Here is a 23,977-nt window from a genome sequence, read left to right as displayed (position 1 = left end):
ATGTGTAGGAATGCTTTTGAGTGCTCTATTAACTCTACCAACTGCCTCTACTGCAAAATCTGGAGGAACTACATGACGATATTTAAGTTGCACTTGATCAATTATCACAGGACACCCTTAGGAACATCTACAATTTCATCCTGAAATGACTGGTAAGTTTTTTTTACACATTTTTTACACATTACTTGCCCATATTAGTCTAAATTTGCAGGGTTAAATCTTAATCTTGCTTCCGAATAGCATTATACATCCCAACACTTCCTTCTGAGTGCAACTATTTTTTAAGCTATTTCTTTCACAAGCAGTGTGAAGTCTCAAAAGCATCCCTCCTGTGCTATAAGCCTTCTGTTCATTCAACCCTGTGATTTTCTTACACACGTCCGTCTGATCATCAAACATCTACATCTCAATCCAAGTCTTTGGTCCATCTGCTTTTGAACACATTCCTGGCAAAGGATCTGGTAAAAGCTATATATTTCATATAGCATTCCTCATTATTTATTAATGCCTCATATGTAGGCCAACCTAAATGAATTCCCCTTTCCTCCACTTACCCAAAATTAATGCAAGTGAATCCGAATGTAATATTAAACACTCTGTGTGATTTATGTTCTGGAATGAATGTGAAATTAATTTTCTCAATCTATGGATTGAATTAACCTACAAAAATATACTGTAGGGTCAAACAGAGGAACTTGTTAAACAAATCACTGGAAACCACCCAGAACGATTCTGCTCACCCACTCTGCTGCATGAGACGGGAGAAATAACAGCATAGCCAATAATGCAGGGCCTAAATAAAGTAGAATTATGCGAATTAGAATTGGTACTTTTACATTTGGGCTCCCCTACAGTTTACTACAGAGTTCCCCTGTCATTAATACAAGTGTAGCTTTGAGCACTCGCTTATAAACAGCTTTGCATTTGCATTTGGTGACAAGCTGAGAGATAATATTAAACACTGTGAGAAATTTATGTTATGTTCTGCATTAATATGAAAATCATCACATTGCGGTCTAAAGCGCTGCCACTATGAGCGGGAGGTCGCAGGTTCAATCCCCCGCTCATGCAGCTTTGCCATCAAGCTGCCGGCGCTCAGAGGGAGCAAAAAATTGGCCCTGCTTCCTCCGGGTGGGTAGATGGCGCTCTCTCCCCACATCACTCCTATGGTAATGTCTGCAGCACAGGGCGTCTGTGAGCTGATGTATCAGAACCGAGTCGCTGTGCTTTCCTACGAGCGTGCTGGCTGCTCTGTAATGCTGAATCAGCTGCAGTTCGAAAATAAACGGTGGCTGACTTCACATGTGTCAGAGGAAGTATGTGTTAGTCTTCACCCTCCTGGTGTGTTGGGGCATTACTAGTGATAGGGGGAGTCCTAATGAGTGGGTTGGGTAATTGGCCGTGTAAATTGGGGAGAAAATGGGAAAAATTAGAAAAAATAAATTAAAAAAATAAAAGAAAATCATCACATTTATTTCTCTTAAACAACAGATTGATTTAAGCTTGGGTCAAATACTGCAAATTGTTAAATAAGTGACTGGAGATAAAACAAAAAAGAGGATTCTGCCTACTCACAGATAGGAGAAACCATGTTAAATCTAACAAAACTTGCCCTTATACATGGGGAGTATAATTCACTTTAACACCACTGTAATAAATACAAATACATGGTTCATTTGCAAAGGTATGTTTAAAGAACTCTCTTTTCTCGTTTTTGCAAATTAACTCTTTAAATATTGCTTTGAGTAGTGAAAGCCTAGCATGGACTATTTAGTATTTTGAATAGAGATTTATGATTGACAGGAAAATATACTGTAGTCTAAAGTCCTATCCGGACGGGATTCATTTCTCAGGGGAAGTCTGTGAAAAATATTTCACACTTCTACTCAGTGATAAAACTCTTGTATGTGGACTGCAATTGAAAAAACAGGAGGACCAGTGAGTTTTTTTAGCTTTCTCGGTCACATGAACACGATGCGAAGAACCAGAGCAAAGCCAATAACGCTGGCCGGAGTTCACTCCTTTTACCCAGCATGCAAAACATTCTGTGTGAATCCACACTCGGACACCTCTGGATCTGCCTGTGGCTCTTTTCCATTCTTTTCTCTCTCTCTCTCTCTCTCTCTCTCTCTCTCTCTCTCTCTCTCTCTTTCTATGTCTATACAGCTCAACGTCCAGAGCCGAGATGTAACCGCGGCAGCTCCACATCCTCCAAATCTATTTGCAACGCACGGCGTGAAGCTGTCAGCAGCAAAACAGACAATAACAAAGAAGACATTTTGAGGACAGTTTAAGATTTTAGAGGTTTAACCCCCAGGATGGAGCTGAGCTCGGATGCAGCTTTAACTGTGTCTCTGTGCCTCAACAACGCCAGAAACACAAGATCCTATAGGAACCTATGGGTCTACTGGTGAAAAAAAGTCAATTAAAGTATACTAAGCATGCTAAGCATGCTATAGTGCACTAAAGTGTTCTTGTAGCCACATTATTATTAATCAGTATATTTAAAGAGTGCTGAAATAGAACAACTTTTTTGTACTTATTATGATTTAATAAAATTTTGATTTAATATAAAAATAGCACAAAAGTCTTACTTAAGTTGTGCTAGATGTGCTTAACTGTACTAAAATGGAACTATTTTAAATATACTTAAATGACATTTAAACAAACCTTATATTTTAAATATTTATGCTTACAGTAAAATTATAATATATTTAATGAGTATTACACCTGTATCACTATTACACACTGAGTATATTAGTAAATTGTACTAAGAATTGATGTTATATATATATATATATATATATATATATATATATATATATATATTTAATGTACATTAAAGTACAAATATACTTCTTGTTCCTGTCTTTTGTAAGTAGCACACTTCTAGTATACTTTCGTTGGATATAAAAATATATTTTTAGCGTGTTACAAATTTACTTATTTTTTTAATGTAGCAGTTAAATTTACTTTCTAAAAAGTTATATGATACATTGTGCTTGTACTAGTAAACTACTGTAACAGTTGTTTTTAACACTAAAAATGTACAAAAGTATATTTGGAAATATGTATTTTTTAAATATATTGAATTACGTTAAACTAAAAGTCTAATTCATAGTAGTTTCTTTTTTTTAATACACTATATTGCACTTTTTAAAACGTATGATCAAATTTTACTTTCAAACATTTGATAAAAACATAATATTAATGTACTTTTAATATATATTTTTTTATATCTCTTATATTTACAGCATACATAGACATTTCTCGATATGTTTTAAGTACAATTAGGTACATTTTTTTCACCAGGGTCTGCTAGTGGAGAGGCTGTGTGAAGATCTGTCCAGCAGTGGTTAGAAGTCCATGTGGTGAGAGGTGCAGTCCTGATGAAAGGCTGGAGGATGACTAACACAAATTGAGTGTGAAAAAGGAAACAGAGTTACAGAGTCTGTATCTCTCCTCCTACAGAGCTCTGCGACCGTGCACCTACAAGAAGGTAGGAGTTTCTAATGAAGTGACCAGTAAGTATGAAAATATCAACTGTGACTCACGTAATCTTATCAGCGTAACAACACAGCTGTTCTGAGAATAATACACCAGACTAACTGTGAACTGTGTTATAAAAATACTGGAACAAAACAACTGGCAGCTTTTAGCATTGCTTTGTTGGGTGTTTTTTTTTTTTTTTCATGTTTCTTACCAGTGCATGCATTAAATTGATCTAAACATATTTATGTCTTGCTTCAGACAAAATAAAAATTAAGTATATAATCAGGTAGGCTAAGACAAGGAACTTCATAAACAAAACCATAAGGAATAAATGGTTAAAGCATAAAAAAAACAATATATTTAATTGAACTAAAAATAAATAAAATATTTTGTTACTACTTTAAAATAAGTTTATTAATAGTTATAATTTAGATTGTAAATACTAGATTGTAAATACCTCTCTATGTATGTGTTGTAACTGCTTATTAATGGTTTATAGCCTATGAGTAAATGAGTTACTCTTAAGGGTACCACATTAAAATAAGACTACCTTTTTTTAAAGGGTTTATAAATGATTTAGTTTATTAATGGTTACTAATTAGGTTGTAAATGCCTTAAAAATCATTAATAATCAGTTATAACACATACATAGAAATGTACGTAGACCTGTTGTTTGCCAAATAGTGAACCCACAGCCACATAACTGATTATTAATGTTTTTAAGGCATTTACAACCTAATTAGTAACCATTAATAAGCGAACTGTAAACCATTTATAAACACTTTATAAAGGTAGTCTTATTTTAAAGTGGTACCCTCTTAAGAGTAAGAGTAAATAAAAGAAAGGTAAAAGATTAAACAGACAATAGAATGAATAAAAAGACAAAATTAATGAAAGCAAAAGAAAAACTTAACTAAAACAGTTTTTTTAGTTGTCTGAAGGTTCTTAGAAATTAAAAGTTTTAAATAATTTAGTGACTGAGTTTAAAATTATTTAGGTGCTTTCCCAGTTTTTTGCACAGTGACTTGTATGAGTCATTTTTATCTGATTACTGGATTGGAAATAGTAACTCGTTAGATTATTCAATACTGAAAAGTCAGATTAGAGTTGGTCAGAAGTACTTTCAAAACAAAAAAAAATAGCTGAATTTTCATTGTATCCTAGTCAGCATCATTTTAAGCATCACGCTGCTTAAAAAAATCTCAAATCTCAATATTATAACACACTACATCATCATTACTCAGTTTAGCAGCTTACTCAGTTACTGTTCCAGCACGTGAGGATCCAGGTCTAAACCCGGGTCTGGTCATGTGTTGTCGTCGAGAGTGCAGATGGAGAGGAAAAGAGAGGCTGAGATGCTCCATCTATCATTGCTAAGCAACACTCCAGCCAGTCTGCAGGGTGGTGCAGCAGGATGGAGTGATTAGGTAGATATAAGCAGGTGTCTGAACACTCGTAAGGTGAGCACAGTGCTGCGGTTCTGAAGACGTGGCGGCGGCTGTGTTCACGTCGGTGCAGGACTCTCCGCTGGGAGGAACCCGCAGCACCGGCTCATATCTAATCTCTGCGTAAGTCGAGCAGGACTGTGAAAGCGAGGCTCTTCCTCCACCACGCTCTGAGCATCACCCGGGAAAACACCCTGACCACTCCACCGCTGCATCACTCAGAGGCCGTTCATCTCCGCCTCTCACTTACTGCTGCCAGATACCGAGAGTTAAAGGGCCAGGCTCGGGTTAGACTAGGGTGGGGCGCCACCTTTCAGAATTTAATATAAGAGACGCCCACCACAGCTTCTCTGGGCCATGTCCACCACAGGAGTGGTGTGTTTTATTTTATGCTGGGTTTTTTAAGTAAAGAGGCTTGAAATGAAATCTTAATTTAAATATTTTTTGTGTGCAACAACAAACATTTAAACATTTAAAATATAAACCAAATAAATTGAGAACTTAATGCAACATTTTTTTTTTTTATGTATAGCTAGGGGTGGGCGATATGGCAAAATGATCATATCACAATTTCTTTTCTTCATAATCACGATAACGATTTTATCACGATTCTTTTCATGTTGACTGAGTACAATCAAACAATCTAACCATTCTTAAATACAGCACCAAAAACCAAACCATTTTGGCCAAGCCACGTTTTGAACGGATTTTAATCCATTAACACTGGGTTAAAATGGTACCCAAAAACACCATTCAGGTAAAGTGCAGTCTTGCTGTTTAAACAGCAAACTTAGTGTGTTTCGAGCAGTGCCGGTGTGTGCGATTGGACATTTATGTGGATTAGACATTTATGGAAATACGGAACAATTCACAAATTGTTTCAATACGAGACGCAACATTTAGTTGCCAAATAAATTACGATTCCATATTTTACAGGATGAGTGGCAACCCTAGGTTAGACACACTTACAATTACACTAATATAGCACCTTTCTGCCACTCAAGATAATAACGGATGCTTACAGTCACAATCCACACACACTCAACACACACAAGTGAAAAGCGTCAGCCAATCGCGCACAGCGTACTCTCAACCGGAAACCCCCGTTCACCTGAAGGACTGCATCCAGCACTAAGGAGTTGATCCACAGCACCAATCCAGTGCCAATCCATATCTGGGCATACAGTAACACTCACACATTCACACACCAGGGTAAATCTAGCAGAAAATCTTACATTGCTTTTTCTATTAGAGTTAGCAGTTTTAAGCTTTTGAATACTAAATAATAATAAAAACAATAATAATATAATAATAGTAATAATAATGAATAATGAGTAAGCAGGTGACAATATTTTTGTGCATTTACAGATATATATCTTACCTTGTATAGTACGTTTTTTATAGCCATATATATATATATGTATATATATATACATATATATATTTTTTCTTCTTTTTTCTATTCTTCTGTGTTTTAATTTATGTTTGAATCTGTTTCTTATTGTATTGTGTTGTTGCTGCTGGATGCCTAAATTTCCTTCGGGATAAATAAAGTATCTATCTATCTATCTATCTATCTATCTATCTATCTATCTATCTATCTATCTATCTATCTATCTATCTATCTATCTATCTATCTATCTATCTATCTATTTAGTGTATGATGATTTTTTTATTGATTTAAAGTACAATATTCAAGCTTAGATATAGAATAGATATATTATTAGGCACTATATATATATATATATATATTTTTTTTTATCTCTTTGCTGCATGGCGGTCAGTGGGCTCTTGTTGTGACAGCTTGTTGTGTGCAGCCTGTTACAGACCTTCAGATCACATGAATGGCTAATGCTACTTATAGACAAGCACAGCTACTTCAGTCCCCGCTGTGATGATGCAGCGGATTAGAAACCCCTTTGTTGCTGTATTGATTATTGATTAACTATCTTGGAGGTTAAAGGCTAAGAAGGTTTATGAGAATTTTATGGATTAATCAATAGCTTTATTAATACCTTATAATGCAGGCAATCAGGGTGAAATACAGCAGTACAACCTACACTATACAAGTTTCTGTATCAGTTCAGTTTTTAAAATAATAACGTGTGAAATTAAATGTGTTTCTGCACAATAATGCCCCCAGTAGAGAAATGCTGCCCTGAGGGCAGTGAGTGGTCTATATTGGCTACATAAAGCTATGGGATCTTCCAGGAATGGTATATCATTCAGTAAATATGTGATATACAGTGGCTTGCAAAAGTATTCATACCCCTTGAACTGTTCCACATTTTGTCATCTTACAACCACAAACTAAAATGTGTTTTTTTTTAGATTTTACGTGATAGACAAATACTAAAAGTTTACATTTTTGTATATAGTTTTCTTTCTGTGTCCTGATCAAAATACTGAAAGGCATAGGCTGCTCTGAGTGTCAGGTTTTTAGTATCTACATGTATCCTAGAGGTGTGATTATCAAGAAAAATAAGTCAGCCTGATGCTCTTCATGTATTTTATCAAAGTAGTAATAAACCATGTAATGAACTATGATCAATATTCTTATGCTTTCAACTCATAAACACTCTAGTCTAACCATTTTTGAAAATATATCTTAGGTATGAATATATTTAAAGTCTATACATTCAAAAATAACAGACGCTTGGTAAAATTTTGACCAAAACATGATCAGTTCCAGGAAAATATAACAATTCTGCTTCCTTTTACATTTTAAATGATTATATTTTGAGCAGCCGTATGTCTTCTGGATTAAGAGAGCTCAGGGCATGTGTCTGTCTGATATAATTACTGTGTTATAACCAGTGTTGGGCACGTTACTTTGAAAAAGTAATTAGTTATAGTTACTCGTTACTTCTCCAAAAAAGTAACTGAGTTACTAACGGAGTTACTCCACTATAAAAGTAATTAGTTACCAGTAAAAGTAACTATCGGGTTACTTTTTATTATTCGCCCGTCAAAAAAAGGAAATCAATTATGCATTTACTATTATTATTAGAAAAATAACAAAAAATAACAAACGAAAATAAACCCAAAATATTGACAAAAATATAATCTAACGAATTTCAAAAAAATAAAACGAAATTCTCCACACAACCAAAGAAAATTACTAAAACTTGTAATACTGAAAAAAGCGGAAAAACGCGTCTGGGGATGAAATTTAACAAACCAAGCCACACTCAAAAGAAATATGTATATATAAAACAAAATAATGGACAAAAACAACAATTTAATGCCCGTTAAAATGGTATTAATATAACAGCTTCACCAAAAGAGAATAGAGCTTAGATCGTGCCCAAAAAATCCGACCCAGCCGGAGCCCGTGCACATTCTGCCCAAGCCCGAACCATAAACTGTCATTATGAGCCTGACCCGATCCGCCCCATAAACTGTCTGTTTTCGGGCTGATTGAATGAGCGAAATATAATCAGAATTATGTTAATTAACACTGTAACATAGAAGCATAGAACTATTATTTAATTTAAATGATTTTTAAGAACAGCTACACACAATGCTGCAAGTCAAACGCGGAGGCGTTCACGTGCGCCCAGAGCTACGTGATTACAGTTTTCATTTTTATTATAGTTTAATTTTATTTTGTTTTTATTTTTTCTGTTCATTTTAGGGTGGGCTTGCTAGCGCGAGCGCTTTACACAAGAACTAACGGACCACGAGTGCCGCGCGCTCGGCACAACAACTCCCGCTGTACAACTCCGCTGTACAACAGCGCTTATAAATAAATTAAACACAAAAATGAGGGTATTCTATCAGTAATTTCAGTTCGTTTTAGTTAGTTTTATAAACACAAAATACAGTTCGAGATAGTTATGTTTTTCCTTTTAATTACCGTTTTTATTAGATTCAGTTAACACAAATGTTTTTCACTTTCAATTTTCGCTATTTCGTTCGCTTTAGTGAACAATAATAATTGGTTACTTAGCAACATTGTGATTATCACACCAGAGCTTTATATAAAATAAAAATAGGAGCCTGATTTCGGGTCGGTCCTCAGGTCAGGTGGGATTCGGGCAGAGAATCTAAGGTCTAAAATAGAAAGCAGCAGCACCACAAAAACCGGAGCAGCTAAAAATAACTTGGGTTGTCCACGGCAATCACTGAATTGATTAGAGCAGCAAATCGTCACAATTGTGCCTCACTTCACCACGCCAAACCACAGGCACAGCGGCCAGAAGCTCAAGTTCACCGGACAGAGGAGGGGTTAACCAGGGCAAAGCGAAATTAAAAAAAAAAGTTCATAGAGCTGCTAAAGTAACGTGCAGTAACGGGGTGTCGGAAATGGTAACGGCGTTATAGTTACAGTCATAGTAATTAGTTAGATTACTCGTTACTGAAAAAAAGTAACGGCGTTAGTAACGCCGTTAGTTTTAACGCCGTTACTCCCAACACTGGTTATAACACCTGAAAGAGGAACTGACAAAACAGAGAAAAAGCACACCAAAACAGCCCAGGGTTGAAAGGGTTAAGGACAGTTTGTATAGGAATATGGCTTTATCATGGATTTCACTGAGGTACTAGAGCAAACCCCTGATGGACGGCTGATTCTACTAGATTCTGCTGAGCTGGTCGTCATGTAGGTACATAACCTAGTCAGCCCTCACAGTATACAGTATTTATTGAGGCCATGAATTACAAATCAGCAGAAATCAGGAAGAGCAGACACAGATACATGATGCATGAGGAGGTAGCTTTTAGCATGAGTCTCGATGGGTTTAAAACTCCAATAAGCCGCACGTTCTGACATATTGATCCAAAACTGGGAAGTATGCAGTTTAGTATCAGAATTCATATCTGTTTAGAGCATTTATCTGATCTAATAATCTGTCTGAATAATGTATATAATAATATAATATAATAATAATAATAATAGTATAAGATGTTGGCCAATCGACCATGTCAATCCAGTTGTCTCAAACAAAGCAGAACATTCTCCAGTATTTCCAGAATGCCCAGTTTACAGGTATGAAGAGCCCAAAAAAGAGGAGTAAAAACTCACCCAAACCAAGTTCTGAGCTAAATTATAGAGTAAGAAAAAAACTGAAAGATAAAAAAAAAATCATTATTCACAGAAATACTCAAAAACCAAAAACTCAGCTTTCAGCCTGAGAATACCGTGAGTCACGAGAGAAGTGGGATTTAATTAGCTCATTAATTAATAATTTCTCCATCATTGTTACAAAATCTGCTTTAGAATATACCAACTTCGCAACTTGTGTGGTTCACTAAAGATCCTTTCAACGTTTGTCTCTTTAATAAAGAATAATCTTTGTCAAAAACGGGTGCACCTTCTGAAAAATCATCATTTATTATAAAGGTTCTATGCCAAATACTATTTTGTCCTTAGAAAAAGACGCTTTGCAGAAAAAATTAAAAAAACATGTTTGGTTCACTAAACCAGAACCAGGTTTTAAATAAAGAATACAAAGATGTATTACAGTGCAAAAATGCTTCAAAACAACTCACCTTTCAGTCTGAAACTATTCCTCAATAAGAGGGAGAATACCGTGAGTCACAGGAGAAGTGGGATTAACATTTAAATAGCCATTCATTATTTGCCATTTATTGTTAAAAAATGAGTCTCAGAATATAAACATTTTACAACTTTGGTTCACTTAAAAAACTTTAAATATTTGGCGGTTATAAATAAATTTTTATGCAATTCACAAGCAATATTGTCCATTTCACATTTTTTGTATAGATGCTTATCTTGCATATATTCCTATTAGCAACAATTCTAAGTCCTCATCAGACCCATCAGTCCATTGTTGTGATAAAGAAGGAAGGCTACTCAATGCAAGATATTGCCAAGAAACTGAAAATATCTACAGTATTTGCTGTTAACTACTCCTTTTAAAGAGTGACACAAACTGGCTTTTACAAGGACAGAAAAAGTAGTGGGAGGCCCCGATGCACAACTGTGCAAGAAGATAAATGTCTTCACAGGCTGTCAACTGACAGCTGAACTAAATGGAAGCCGTCAAACACCAGTGTCAGCATCAACGATCAAGAGGCCACTTCAGGATGCTGGACTTCATGTCAAAATTGCAAAGAAAAGGCCATACCTCACACTGGCCGATAAAAAGAAAAGACTGTGATGGGCCACTGGACACTGGAAGATAGGAAGTAGGTGTTGTGGACAGATAAGTCCAAGTTTGGGGTCTTTGGATCAAACAGAAGATCATTTGTGAGTAGTAATAATGATAATATTAATGTGTAATAATAATCTAAGCTGCTGGTAGTCTCAAACAGTTCATCACTCAATTTTTCCAGTATTGTCACTGTGCAATCCTGTACGCCCAGAAAACGGTTGAACAGAGAGAGTTCTGAGCTAAATAATGAGCAAATAAAAAAATGAAAGAAGCAGAAATCTTCATTACAGTGCAGAAATGCTTCAAAACAACTGGGCCCTCGATCTGAAGAGGCGTGGTGCACAAAATCAAGCGGCTCCGAAGAAGAGTTCCAGCCAGGTCTTAATGATAATGAAGACGCTCAGAAGTCTCCTGCCTGGACGTGGGCCGGCTCGAATGTCGCAAAGTCTCCGACTACAGTAGACTCCACAATAAAAGTCAGTCCAATCAGGCGAATAAATGTAGTTGGCATGGCAACCATAAAGCATCTCTCCAAGGTCATTATTTATCCGAAGCCAGAGCAGAATATCTTATCACGTTCCAGGAAGCTCTGGCGCATACGTATTATTGTCCAGGCTGCTATTAACGCATAAGATTTAGTATTAATCGCTCAGGCCGTAAAGCTCCAACCTGTGAGACGTATGACCTGCTCTACTGACCGCAGAGGCGTCCATCACCCCCGCAATGACTGTCACACCTGCCAATTTCTAACATGACATTATTGCCACCGGGATCTATAGGATAAACACGCTGAAAGAGGAGGCAGCTGTAGCCACTGACCGTCCAGTGAACTCTCATCCTCTCATCCTCAGTCCTCATCTTCTGATGTATAAATATATATAAACAGTACTTTAAAAATGATGGAGAAAGAAGAGATGCTCTAAAAGTTATAGTTTGGTTCTCTGACCCTTTGATGCGCAACATGGGTCTAAAGTAACCCGGCTAAGACTTGATTTTCTATACTTTTGCAATGAATTCATTTAACAAAATGTATATATTCAAGGTATTTCTCAATCAACATTTTTTTACCATAGTGCATCCTTATTTCCTGTCTTACTACTTAATTAAAAGTTCTTTTTGTATCACTACCCCTCTAAAGTGCAACATGGGTCAAAAATGACCCATATCTATGTAACTTCATGTATGATTGAAGGTCATTTTTGAGGAGTCTACAAAAATGGTAGGTATTCAAAAAATAATAAAGAAAAAAAAAATAAATAAATAAATAAATAAATAAAGTATGTATGATGATCAAAAACATGTTAAGTAAAGAATACCTTGCATTCTGAATGATTAAATTAATTTATTGCTAAGATATATCATAGAAACTCTCAGCCATACATGAATTTACATTTACATTTAGAGGGGTAGTGAGACAAAAAGTGTTTTTATTCAAAAAGTTAAAAACGGAAACAATAAAATAAGGATGTATGATGATCACAAACAAGTTAATTGAAGAATGCATTGGATACTGAATGACTGAATTAATATATTGCTAAGATATATCCTAGAAACCGTCAACCATACATGAAGTTACATAGGAAATGAATGGGGGTCATTTTTGACCAATGTTGCGCATTAGAGGGCTAAAGTATCTTTAAAACAATAAGATGTTCAACTTGTGTATTACTGACATCCTTGCTTGGAAAAAAAAAAAATCTTATATTTTATATAATATATAATATAACATATGCCATCTTATGTCTCATCCAGGATTTCTATAAATAGCAGCAATTATCAGATCCGCTCTACTGAGTGGATTATCTGTCAGGTTCTTAGAGTTTTTTTTTTCTGAACTGGGAAAATCTGCTTTTAGCTAGAGAGCAGCAGCCAGCTGGAATTCACTACAGAAAATATCTTTTAGCATTTTTTATTTATTTTATTTGTTTTATTCATTTACTCATTTTATTTATTGTTTTCTTTGTTTAACTTTTGTCCTTTTACCTTTTTATTTCATTTATTTTAATCCTTATATATATATATTTTTTTTTCATTTTACTATTCTAATTATCTATTTTACATTGTTTAACATTCAACCTGTTCAATCATAATTTTATTTTGAAATATCATTACCATTTGATTTTAATTAATTTGTTCATGTTAAATAAGTTCCTTATTTTAGCTCACCTGATTAAATACTTGAAAATTGAAAATTAGGATTACCCACAATGTATTACTGAGTAAAAATAAAGCTCTATTGATTGATTGATATTGATATAGGCTGTATGTAAACGTATTAACATATACGTTTTAACAAACGTTCACTTTAAACTTGAGGACTACACTGAACGGATGCACTATGAAAGAGAGGGGTGGAGTGCACTGATCAGTCTACTAAGCATAACAAAAAACAAATTAATCAGGAAGAAAGTTCTGCACAGAGAACACTGATACAGACCAATAAGGATGCTCTCTTTCTCACTTTCTTGCTATGTCTATCACTCGTTTAATGAAGTGTTGCAAACAAGTCCAATATACACTATAATGTTCTGATTTTAGGGATGATATGATATGCAGGCGTCTTGCAGCCTTTATTAATATGAAGATGAATTCCGTAAGTAACAGGAGAGGTGGGATTAACATCTAAATAATGGCAAACATTATGTACCACACAAAAGAACATTTTTTTCTCCTGGAAAAAATAAGCATTGTAGAAGAACCTCATTTGGATCAATAAATAACAAAATTGATCTTAGTGAACAAAGGTATAATATACACATAATGTAAAGATTCTATATGAAATGATACTGATTCAATCCAGATCCTCTGCATTAATGTAGAAAACTACTTTGTGCTCATTTTTTTTTTTTACAGTAATGTTTCCGTTAAGAACATCCCCTGTTTTAAGCACTTTATCATAAAGAATTCTTTGTAGGAGTTTTAAGAAGTGCTGAACTGTAAATTCACGAAGCTTTATATCGAAAAAGCTGAAACCAGTCACGTAGATCTTTCTCCAGTTGGATGTCTATATCCCCTCAGATTCCTCTCTGACAGTTATTCCAGTGAAGGTGGGCTTGCCAGAGGAGGCTGCCAGGCTTCCCCTACATCAAAGTTGGAACCATCAGAGGGAGTTTGGGATCCCATGGGAGACGCTGTGCTCGCGCAAGTGGAAATGAAAAGGAGTGACAGTTGTAACGGGGAACCGAAACCGCTTGAACTAAAAGCCGGAGTTTCAATCCTGAGAAATTTGAGCAGAACAATTCTCCACCTCACCTGCAGTGATATTAATGTGGGTCATGAATCTTGGTCTTTATCAGGATGCACTAAAAAAAACAAAGCTTCTGGAGTTTTCTGTGTGATGTTCAGAACCTCTAATCAACTTCATCTTGCTCAATCTCAATTATTTCAATATTTTGTATAATATTATGTTAACACTAGGGGTGTGCGATATGGTCCTAAAATAATATCATGGTATTTCATGATCTTTTTTGTGATAATGATACTCTTGCCGATATGACAAAACAATGAATTAAAAAAAAATAATAAATATATATATATTTCAAGAATACATTACTGCAACGGCAAATGAAAATAAAACTTTCATAAATATGATTGCGTACAGTATGATATGGCACAACCCTAACTCATATATAAAAAAATACAAGAATTTTATCAGATTTGTAACATCAGTCATATCCAGGATTAAAGTAAAATAAAAGACATAATCTGTCTTTAGCAAATATATTATAGGAAATGAGAACATTTTGAATTTTTCTTTTGCTAAAAACAGCAAAAAAGTAGAACCCTGATTTATGATAATTATGGGGGATAATGGTCTTCAAACAAACAGTTATTATGTTATGAAACAAGCACTGCTTTTTTGGCTGTTTTTGATGGTCTCTCCTGTAATAAATAATGCTTAAAATAGGATAGGATTTGATAGGATAGGATATGATTAAAAAGTAATTTATTTGGTGGTATAGCTCACAATTATATTAACTATGTCTTATAGAAATTCTGGTACATGTTTCAGGTAAAGTTATTTATATATAAACTTTATTTTAACACTATATTAAGTGGGACCATATGTTATCTAGGACAGTCTTAAATTTAACTCTTAAAGTGTCACTTGCACTCGACCCCTTTCTTTCATGGTGCATCATTTCAGTATATGTAAATATGCATCTTCATGTTAATGAATGTATACAGAGGAAATGTAAAAGTTACTACTCCGCTTGTATTGCTGATTGTGGCCACTTGACTCTGAGCTGTTGTCAAAATGAGCTTTTCTAAGGTAGTATATCATTAATGGGTACCCAATGTTTATAACAACTTATACAGGTCCCAGGCTGTCCACTGAAGCAAAACTACATGACCAAGTTACATATTGCTATACCGTTCCTTTTGGCATATCAGTGTTTAGTCCATATTATTTTATAGTCTTACTGTGTGATTCCACCAAGTCCGATCTGTGACACAAAGGAGCATCAAACAATGAGCCAATAGCTTATGAACCATCGCAAGCAGCTTGAGCACCAATGCTTTGCCCATCTTCTTTGAAGTAAAATATTCAATTAATCACAATACTGACCTGAAGACATGTCGCCCAGTACTTTAGCATCTTCAGTTTTAGTAGGCCAATTATTTATAAGGTACATAAGATGTTTATGTAGCAAAACAAACACACACGACACGAGCAGCACTCCTACGACACAAGATTCACGCCAGCCAGCAGTTATCTCCATCCGCGGTCCGTCAGTGCGAGATTTAACGTCGTGGTTTAGGGCTCTTTTATGGGGTCACAGATTGCATTTCAAATGGAGCAGCCCATTAACACCAACACTAGCTATCCAGCATTATCTTACTAAAGCCAAATGCAGAACTCATTCATCACCAGGCTGCTGAAGGCTCGGGGAGGGGTTCCACTCTGGAAGAACTGCACTGTTCTCAGCAACCTGCATGCATCACCTCCCATCTCCCAGCCCACTTATACCACCATAGAACACAATGAACAAAAGCTTCCACTGATGTAACCGGGTTTAAACATTTGCATCCCGAGGAGAGCCTCTGAATTTTAGACGTAATTAATGAAAATGGGAACCGTGGCAGTTTTCCAACAGCGTCCAAAAATAAACAGATGAAATGAGAGAAGCTGAAGCTCCACTATTTTTGAATGCTGGGTATTATAACTACAGCTATAGAACATGATTCTGGTTCATGGGGGTGTGTATGAGGATACGGTCATATGTACCTTGTTTGGACCAAACCAAAATAAAAGGTGTAAAAGGTGCCACAAACCATGGTTTGAACCAAAGGCAAAAGAGATGATCTTAATCTGGATCAACTGAAGAATTGCTTGGTTCTGTTCATTTGCAGAAAGAAAGCTCTTTTAGATTAGTGGACTTTCAGACCCATTATTTAAAGTTTATTCAGGTTCATCATCAACCATTAAACAACCGAAAAAAAGACCTGATTTTGTGCTGAAATCCAAGTTCCTTCTCACGCAGAAGCATCATGCATCTAGTGATCTCTGTATCTACTGTAACTGTAGATTAACCCTTATTTATATGAATGTAATGCAATGCAATGTAATGCATAGGAAAACCTCGCCCATGTAGGTGAACTTTTAGATGAGAAAACTCTAACCACTAACAGTGAGAGTATACAGAATTACCTACAAAACAACTACAGTATAGTTTATTATAGTGTCTTGGATTTTCAAAGAGGAATCAGTGCAGAATAAGAGAACCACTCTTTGATTTGAGGAAACAGGATGAGACACAATCAACAAAAGGTCTAGAGCTCTCTGTCAGCCAATCTGTTTGTGTGTGTGTGTGTGTTATGAATCAGGTGGTCAGAATCTCAAAGAAACACACAGGTCAGAACCCAGCCTTTGGGATTCCACCAAACACAGAAAGAAGTTGAGGAAGAAAGACCCTTAACCCCTACGCCCAGTTACCAAGACCCTTTCCAGACTTTGTTGACCCCTACACCACTTTCCTAGACCCCTACACCCTTCCTTCAACCCTTGCACACCTTCCCAGACCCCTACAGCACCTCTGTTGACTCCTACGCCACTTTCCTAGACCCCTACACCCTTCCCTTAACCCTTACACACCTTCCCAGACCCCTACACCCCTACCCAGGACCACTTAACCCTTCCCCTCAAACACTAAACCCTGTTCCTCAACCCCTACACGTCTTTCTTCCATCCATACACCCCTTCTTTCATACCCTACATCCATTTCTTTGACCTTTATATCCCTTCCCTCAACCCCTACATTCTTATCCTGACTCTTATACCCCTTTCCTTGACCCCTACACCACTTCCGTCAACCCTTACACCCCTTTTCTTGACCTTTACACCCCTTTCCTCAACCACTACACACTTTCCCTTGACCCTTGTATCATTACATCCCTTCTCTCAGCCCTTACATTCCTTCCTTCAGCCCCTAGAACCTTATTCTGACACTTACACCCCTTTCCTCGACCCCTATACCACTTCTGTCAACCCTTACACCTCTTTTCTTGACCTTTGCATCCCTTTCCTCAACTATTACACACTTTTCCTCCACCCTTACACCTCTACATCCCTTCTCTCAGCCCTTACACCCCTTTCTTTGACCTTTACATTCTTTGTCTCAAGCCCTACATCTTTATCCTGATCCTTACACCCCTTTTCTTGACCCCTACACCACTTCTGTCAACCCTTACACCCCTTTTCTCGACCTTTACACTTCTTTCCTCGAACCCTACACACTTTCCTTGACCCTTACACTACTACATCCCTTCTCTCAGCCCTTACATCCCTTTCTTTGACCTTTACATTCTTTGTCTCAACCCCTACATCTTTATCCTGACCCCTACACCACTTCTGTCAACCCTTACACCCCTTTTCTTGACCTTTACTTCCCTTTTCTTTATACCCATTTCCTCAAACCCTACCTACAATCCTTCCCGCAAACCTTACATCTCTACATGCCTCATCTTTTTCCTTCCTTTAGAGTCCTCAGCAGTATTCTATACACACACAAGCTGACTGGCACTGCAACACACAAACACACACACACACACACTGACTGACTGGCACCTCAACATAAACACACACACACACAGCAGTGAGCAACTCTTGCCCCGCTATCCAGACCTGCTGCAATTTCCCCACGAGCCAAACCCCACCACAGACAGAGAGAGAGAAAAAGAGAGAGGGAGGGAGGAAAGGAGGGGGGTAGCGAGATATACAGAGAGAGAGGGAGCAGTAGAAGCATCTCTCTCTTTCAGTTCCAGCCTCTGGCATGAAACGCAACCCCAAGAGCAGATCTGGAGAAAAGTTGAGCTGATAAACCTCTCTCTCTCATTCTATCTCTCTCTCTTTCTATGTCTCTCTCTCTCAATCTCTCTTCCTCACTTTATCCACCTCTCTCTCAATCTCTCCTTCTAATCGCACTCTTACTGTTTCTCATTCTACACCTCTGTATCTCTCAATTTCTCTACACATTTCTATTATTCTCATATATAGCGCTCTCTGTATCTCTGCCTGTATCCTTTTAATGAATTCACTCTCCTCTCTCTCTCTCTCTATGTATCTCTTTCTCTTAATCTATCTCTCTCTCTCTTTCTTTCAAACACACACATAAAACCTCTCTCTGTGTCTCATCCACTGTCTGTATCTCTCTTTTTCTGTACCCCTTCATTCATTCTCTCCTCTCTCTCTGTCCAATACAGACACACACACTCATGCAGCACTGTTGGTCATCACATCAGAGGCACATCAACCCGCAGTAGAGCCGCTCGCTATGGGAGACGGGGGTTTTGGGGGGGTGTTAGGGGGGTGTAGGAATGGGGGTCAATAAAGAGGATGAAAGACTTCGCGTCTGGAGCCCTACCTGCTGTTGAAGCTGCACGCGGGAAGCAGAAGCAGGACGTAAACCGCGCCGACGAGTTTCATCTCTCCTCTCCTCGCGCGCCTCTGTCTGCGTGTCTCGAACGCTCGCTCTGTTCCCCCTCTCTCTCCCTCTCTCTCTTTCCCTCTCTCTCTCTCCCTCTCTCTCTTTCTTGCTCTCGCGCTCTGGCTGCAGCTGTGAGTGAGAGAGAGAGAGCGAGCGGCTCGCGCTCCGTAAGCCTGTATGTGTGCACGCGAAAGGCACCGACAGAGAAAGTGCGCACGGCGGTTTGGCTTTAAATAACAGCCAAGATTTATTAACGCTCAGGAACAGGTGGGGGGGTTCTGTGGGGCGGAGTGAGTGCGCGAGGATGATTTGGGGGGGGTGTGATGTCAGCGTAGATCGCGCCAGTGGCCTCGCGAGCTTTCACCCTTCCTCTCTCTGATCTGCTGCTGCTTCTTTTTTTTTTGTTCTTTCTCCTTGCGCGCGATATCAATCTGTCTGCGGCATCACCGGCGAGAGCCCTGTCCCTGTAATCCCCCCTCCCTCCCTTACTGCTGCTTCTTTAGACCCCCACCCTCCCTAATACCACCTCTCCCTTTTCTACATGCCAGAAAACCCCATAGATCTTTGGATCCCCCTCAATCTCAATAATCTCTACATTGCCCAAAACCCCTTAGCACCTTCCTGTGCACCACCCACACAACCCCCCCCCCCTGCTCCTTTAGTCTTATTCTTTAGACACCCCCAATCCACCCCTTCCTTTTCTAGAGATGCAGAGAATCTCCCTCAATCTCAATCACCTCTAATTTCGCCAACACCTCGTATCACCTTTGGAGCCCCCCAATTCAACCCCCTCCCTCTACACAACCTACACAAACCCCTGCTCCTTTCCTCTGATTCTTTAGGACCTACACCATCAATAATCTCTACATTCCCCAAAACCACTTAGCACCTTCAGAGACCCCCAGGTTCAACCCCTTCCTGTACACAACCCACACAACCCCCCCTGCTCCTTTACTCTTATTCTTTAGACCCCCCCAATCCTTCCTCTCCCTTTTCTCCCTACTTTTGGAGCCCCCCAATTCAACCCTCTGCTCTACACAACAACCCCCCCCCCCCCCCCCCCCCAGCTTCTTTACTTCATCTGGACCTTCCCCACTTTAACAGCCCCAAATCCTCTGAATCTTTAGACCGCCCTCTCCCCAAACCCACCTCTCTCTTTTCTAGATTGCAGAAAACCCCATGGATCTTTGGATCCCCCTAAATCCACTCACTCACATCCACTCACATGGCTTTTCCTACCATTGCTTTGCTGATGACACCCAGCTATACCTGTCATTCTCACCTGAAGATAACTCAATCTCTGCACGGATATCGTCGTGTCTCTCTGACATATCCTCTTGGATGAAGGAGCATCACCTTCAATTAAATCTCTCAAAGACTGAACTTCTGGTCATACCAGCAAAACCATCTTTTCAACACAAATTCTCTATAAGTATCGACTCTCTCTCTCTCTTACCGACAAAGGTTGCTAGGAACCTGGGTGTTCTGGTTGATGACCAGCTCTCCTTCACGCACCATGTGGCCTCGGTTGCTCGATCCTGCCGCTTCGCGCTTTATAACATCAGGAAAATTAGACAGTTTCTGACGCAACAGGCCACCCAACTCCTGGTACAAGCAGTCGTCATCTCACGCCTCGACTACTGCAATGCCCTGCTAACTGGCCTCCCGGCCTGCGTAGTAAAACCACTCCAGATGATCCAGAATGCAGCAGCACGTCTGGTCTTCAACCAACCAAAACGGGCACATGTCACCCCGCTGCTCATTGAGCTCCACTGGCTACCAGTTGATGCTCGCATCAAATTCAAAACTCTTACAATCGCCTACAAGGTGATGACAGAACAGGCTCCTTCCTACCTGCACTCACTCCTGAAGGCTTACGCTACCTCCCGGCCGCTGCGCTCCTCCAATGAACGTCGCCTCGCTTTGCCAAACACTCACACAAAGCAATCCAGACTGTTCTCATACAGAGTTACCCAAAGGTGGAACAAACTACCTTCCACTACCAGATCAGGAGAATCTCTCACTATCTTAAAGAAACTCCTGAAGACAGAGCTCTTCAAAGAGCACTTACTCTCTTAATACCTCTAACACACTAACTACTTCTAACCCCATTTCCTTCTTCCCCTCCTTCACTTCTCTATCCCTTTATTTCCCTTCGACCTCCTTTAAGCCCTATCTAAAAATGGGTCATCTTAATTCCTATTACTTTGTACTTCATTATTGTAAGTCGCTTTGGACAAAAGCGTCTGCCAAATGAAATGTAATGTAATGTAATGTAATGTAAATCTCACCTCTACATTCTCCAACACTGCCTGTCACCTTTGGAGCCCCCAATACAACCCCCCTCCTCTACTCAACACCCAACCCAACCCCCCCCCCCCCCCCCCACTCCTTTACATTGCCCCATACTCACCCATCCTATATGCTCCCAAAAAACTTCCCACCTTCTTTGCTTCCCAATTATCCACCCTTCCTCTCCATTCCCAATTCCTACCCCTCATATAAACCCTTCAAACCCTTACTGCTAGATTCCACCCCTGCTCCTCCTCTACACATTACCCACCCCTTCCCCAATATTCTTCTGTCTCTTTGTACCATCCTCCCTTGAGACATCCCCAATATTCCTTTTTTAACTTGCGCAACCCACGCCCCCCCTGCTCTATTACATCCCCAAATATCCAACCCCACTTCTTCAAATTCCAATTCCTACCACATCTCTACATCCCTGAACCCAACCCCCAGCTTCTTAATATCCCTTCTGCCCATCCTCCAAACCCTGGAAACCATCCTGCTTCTTTAGTTTATCCCATAGTCAACCTTCCACTATACCCCTAAACCACCCATTCCATACGTTGCCCCATGCTCACTCATCTTCTACACCCCCAACTCCCCCTGCTTCTTTACGTCACTGTAATCTTTCCTCCTCTAGCCCCCCAATATCTGCTTCCTCTTGGACAACCCAAATCCCACAGTTTTTACATTCCCAAATGTTTTTCACACCCTCAATACCTTTTCCCCTAAACAACTCTACTACAACCCCACCTATTTAAGCCCCCAATATCCTCTCTTTTCTACCCCCAAACCCCCTTGTTTTTTTACATTCCCAATAACTGCCTTTACCCAACAAAACCCCCATTCTTTATCCTCCCCTACACTCCCGTACCCCCTTAAGACCCCAAAACCCCCTGATCTTTAATATCCACATCAAACCCACCATCAATTATGCTGACCAATAAAAAAAACTATCCTCCTTTTTCCATGCACCCTCCTCTACAAACCCTAAAACCTCCCTGCTTCTTTCAACACTCCCATCCCTGCCCCAACCCCCTCCATTCTTTTCTACACTCCTCCGACCCCCTCATACCTCATTCCCTTTTTCCTGAGCTATTTTCCTATGCATAGTTTTGGAATAACAAAGTCCTTTCTTGCTGATTCCCCACTGAAAAGCATTTAGAGTCCGGGATTAAGATTAATCTGGATCTGCAGAACCACCAACTGTAAACATTTATACAGCTGATTCTGGTGTTTGATGTTCTGTAGTTGTTTCTAGGCTCTTTTTAGTCTCCCTGTGGACCGAACAGAACGTCTATAATCTAATGTTAAACACGGCGCTACAGAACACTGCACATTAGAACACACAGAATGCATCAACCTGTGATTAGACTGAGACTCCAGCATTAGCACAAAAGCCGGTCTTCAAACAGCACCATTTTCAGCGAGGCGTTTCCCATCGATTTCACCTCGACATCCGTCCTCAGCTTTATAAAAAGCAATTTTCCTTCTGTTAGAGCTGTTAGTGCTCTCCCGGCTGCTGTAGAGAACGTCTGTTTCTGAATGCTTATGCATTGTTAATAATGTTGCAAGGTTCTTATTATGGTTGCCCCTCTACTTCTTTTTCTCCCCAGGGAAGTAGAACAAACCCAGAGTCCACAGATTAACAGAAACCTAAACGTCACAGAAGGCGATCCTCTCCTCCTGTCTCTCAGACACTCTTCTCCTCTACATAGGGAATAAAAGATATAGGGAACGCTGGTTCCATCTGACATGGGAAGCTCGCTGCTGTGAGATCAAAACTGGAGCGAAACTGGAGAATGAAGAATGTGTGAGAGCATGTATCTGTGTGGAAGTGTGTGTGTGGTGTGGTGGGTGGGGAGAAGAGGGGTGTTGTAATAAAAGCATGATGAATGATTTCCATTAGTCCATTAACCGAGTTCAGACTCTATTGTCTCACCGTTTTGCTCTGCAGCTTGAAGACTTCTGGTTTTCTGCTTCTATTTTTTAGCCAGTTCTGGATGCATGGCCGCTCAGGGTGTGGTCAGAGCTGAGGTCTGATCCGGCCCTGGGCGAACGTCCTCCGCAGTCTCCCCTAATCTGTCTCAATCAAACTTTAAACCATCCGGAGAGCCTCCCGCCTCACTGAGGCCAGAGAATCATCATGGATCAGCTTTCAGACACAGTAAAAAAATAAAAGATGCTGAATAAAAAATAAAGATGCTGAATCTGATTTTTGAAGCAATGAGGAGTCAGTTTTGAGTCCCTAAAAATATACATACATTTACCCCCTACAGATTTCTTTTGCTTTTGCTTTTTAGTCATACTGACATTTTTTTGATTATCAAAAAATATTTGATACAAGTTTGATATCAGACAAAAATAACAATCTAGCTCTTTGTGAAAAAGTGTTTTGCCCCTAAACCCAATAATGTGATTGTGCCACTCTTGGCGTCAACAACTGCATTCAAACTTTACCGATAACTGGCAATCTGGAGTCTTTCGCACCTCTGTGGAGGAATTGTGGTCCACTCTTTGGTCCAACTCTTTACAGAATTGTTTTAATTCAACTATATTGGAAGATTGGAAAATCAAATCACCTGTTTAAGATCATTGAGCCACAGCAGCTTAATCAGACATTAACTAGGCCACTCCAAAACCTTCATTTTGTTATTTTTAAGTCATTCAGAGCTGGACTTTTCTCTTTTGTGTGCTTTGGGTC

At 38.9% G+C, this 23,977-nt stretch overlaps 1 protein-coding gene across 2 annotated transcripts in view; it reads right to left on the bottom strand.

Annotated features, from left to right (window-relative positions):
• The window catches only part of luzp2 (leucine zipper protein 2), a 248,338-nt gene extending 229,107 nt beyond the window's left edge, over positions 1 to 19,231 (bottom strand). The window contains exon 1 of one of the 2 annotated variants that reach the window (XM_049483255.1): positions 18,922 to 19,231. In XM_049483255.1, coding sequence (XP_049339212.1) covers positions 18,922 to 18,983 — 62 coding nt within the window. In that variant the 5' untranslated portion in view covers positions 18,984 to 19,231. The remainder of the gene's footprint in view (positions 1 to 18,921) is intronic. The other variant, XM_049483256.1, reaches the window with a different exon arrangement.
• Positions 19,232 to 23,977: the final 4,746 nt, after the last annotated feature.

Source organism: Astyanax mexicanus, chromosome 9, assembly GCF_023375975.1.
Source record: "Astyanax mexicanus isolate ESR-SI-001 chromosome 9, AstMex3_surface, whole genome shotgun sequence".
Taxonomy (NCBI): domain Eukaryota; kingdom Metazoa; phylum Chordata; class Actinopteri; order Characiformes; family Acestrorhamphidae; genus Astyanax; species Astyanax mexicanus.
This window is presented reverse-complemented; position numbering and strand designations above follow the sequence as displayed.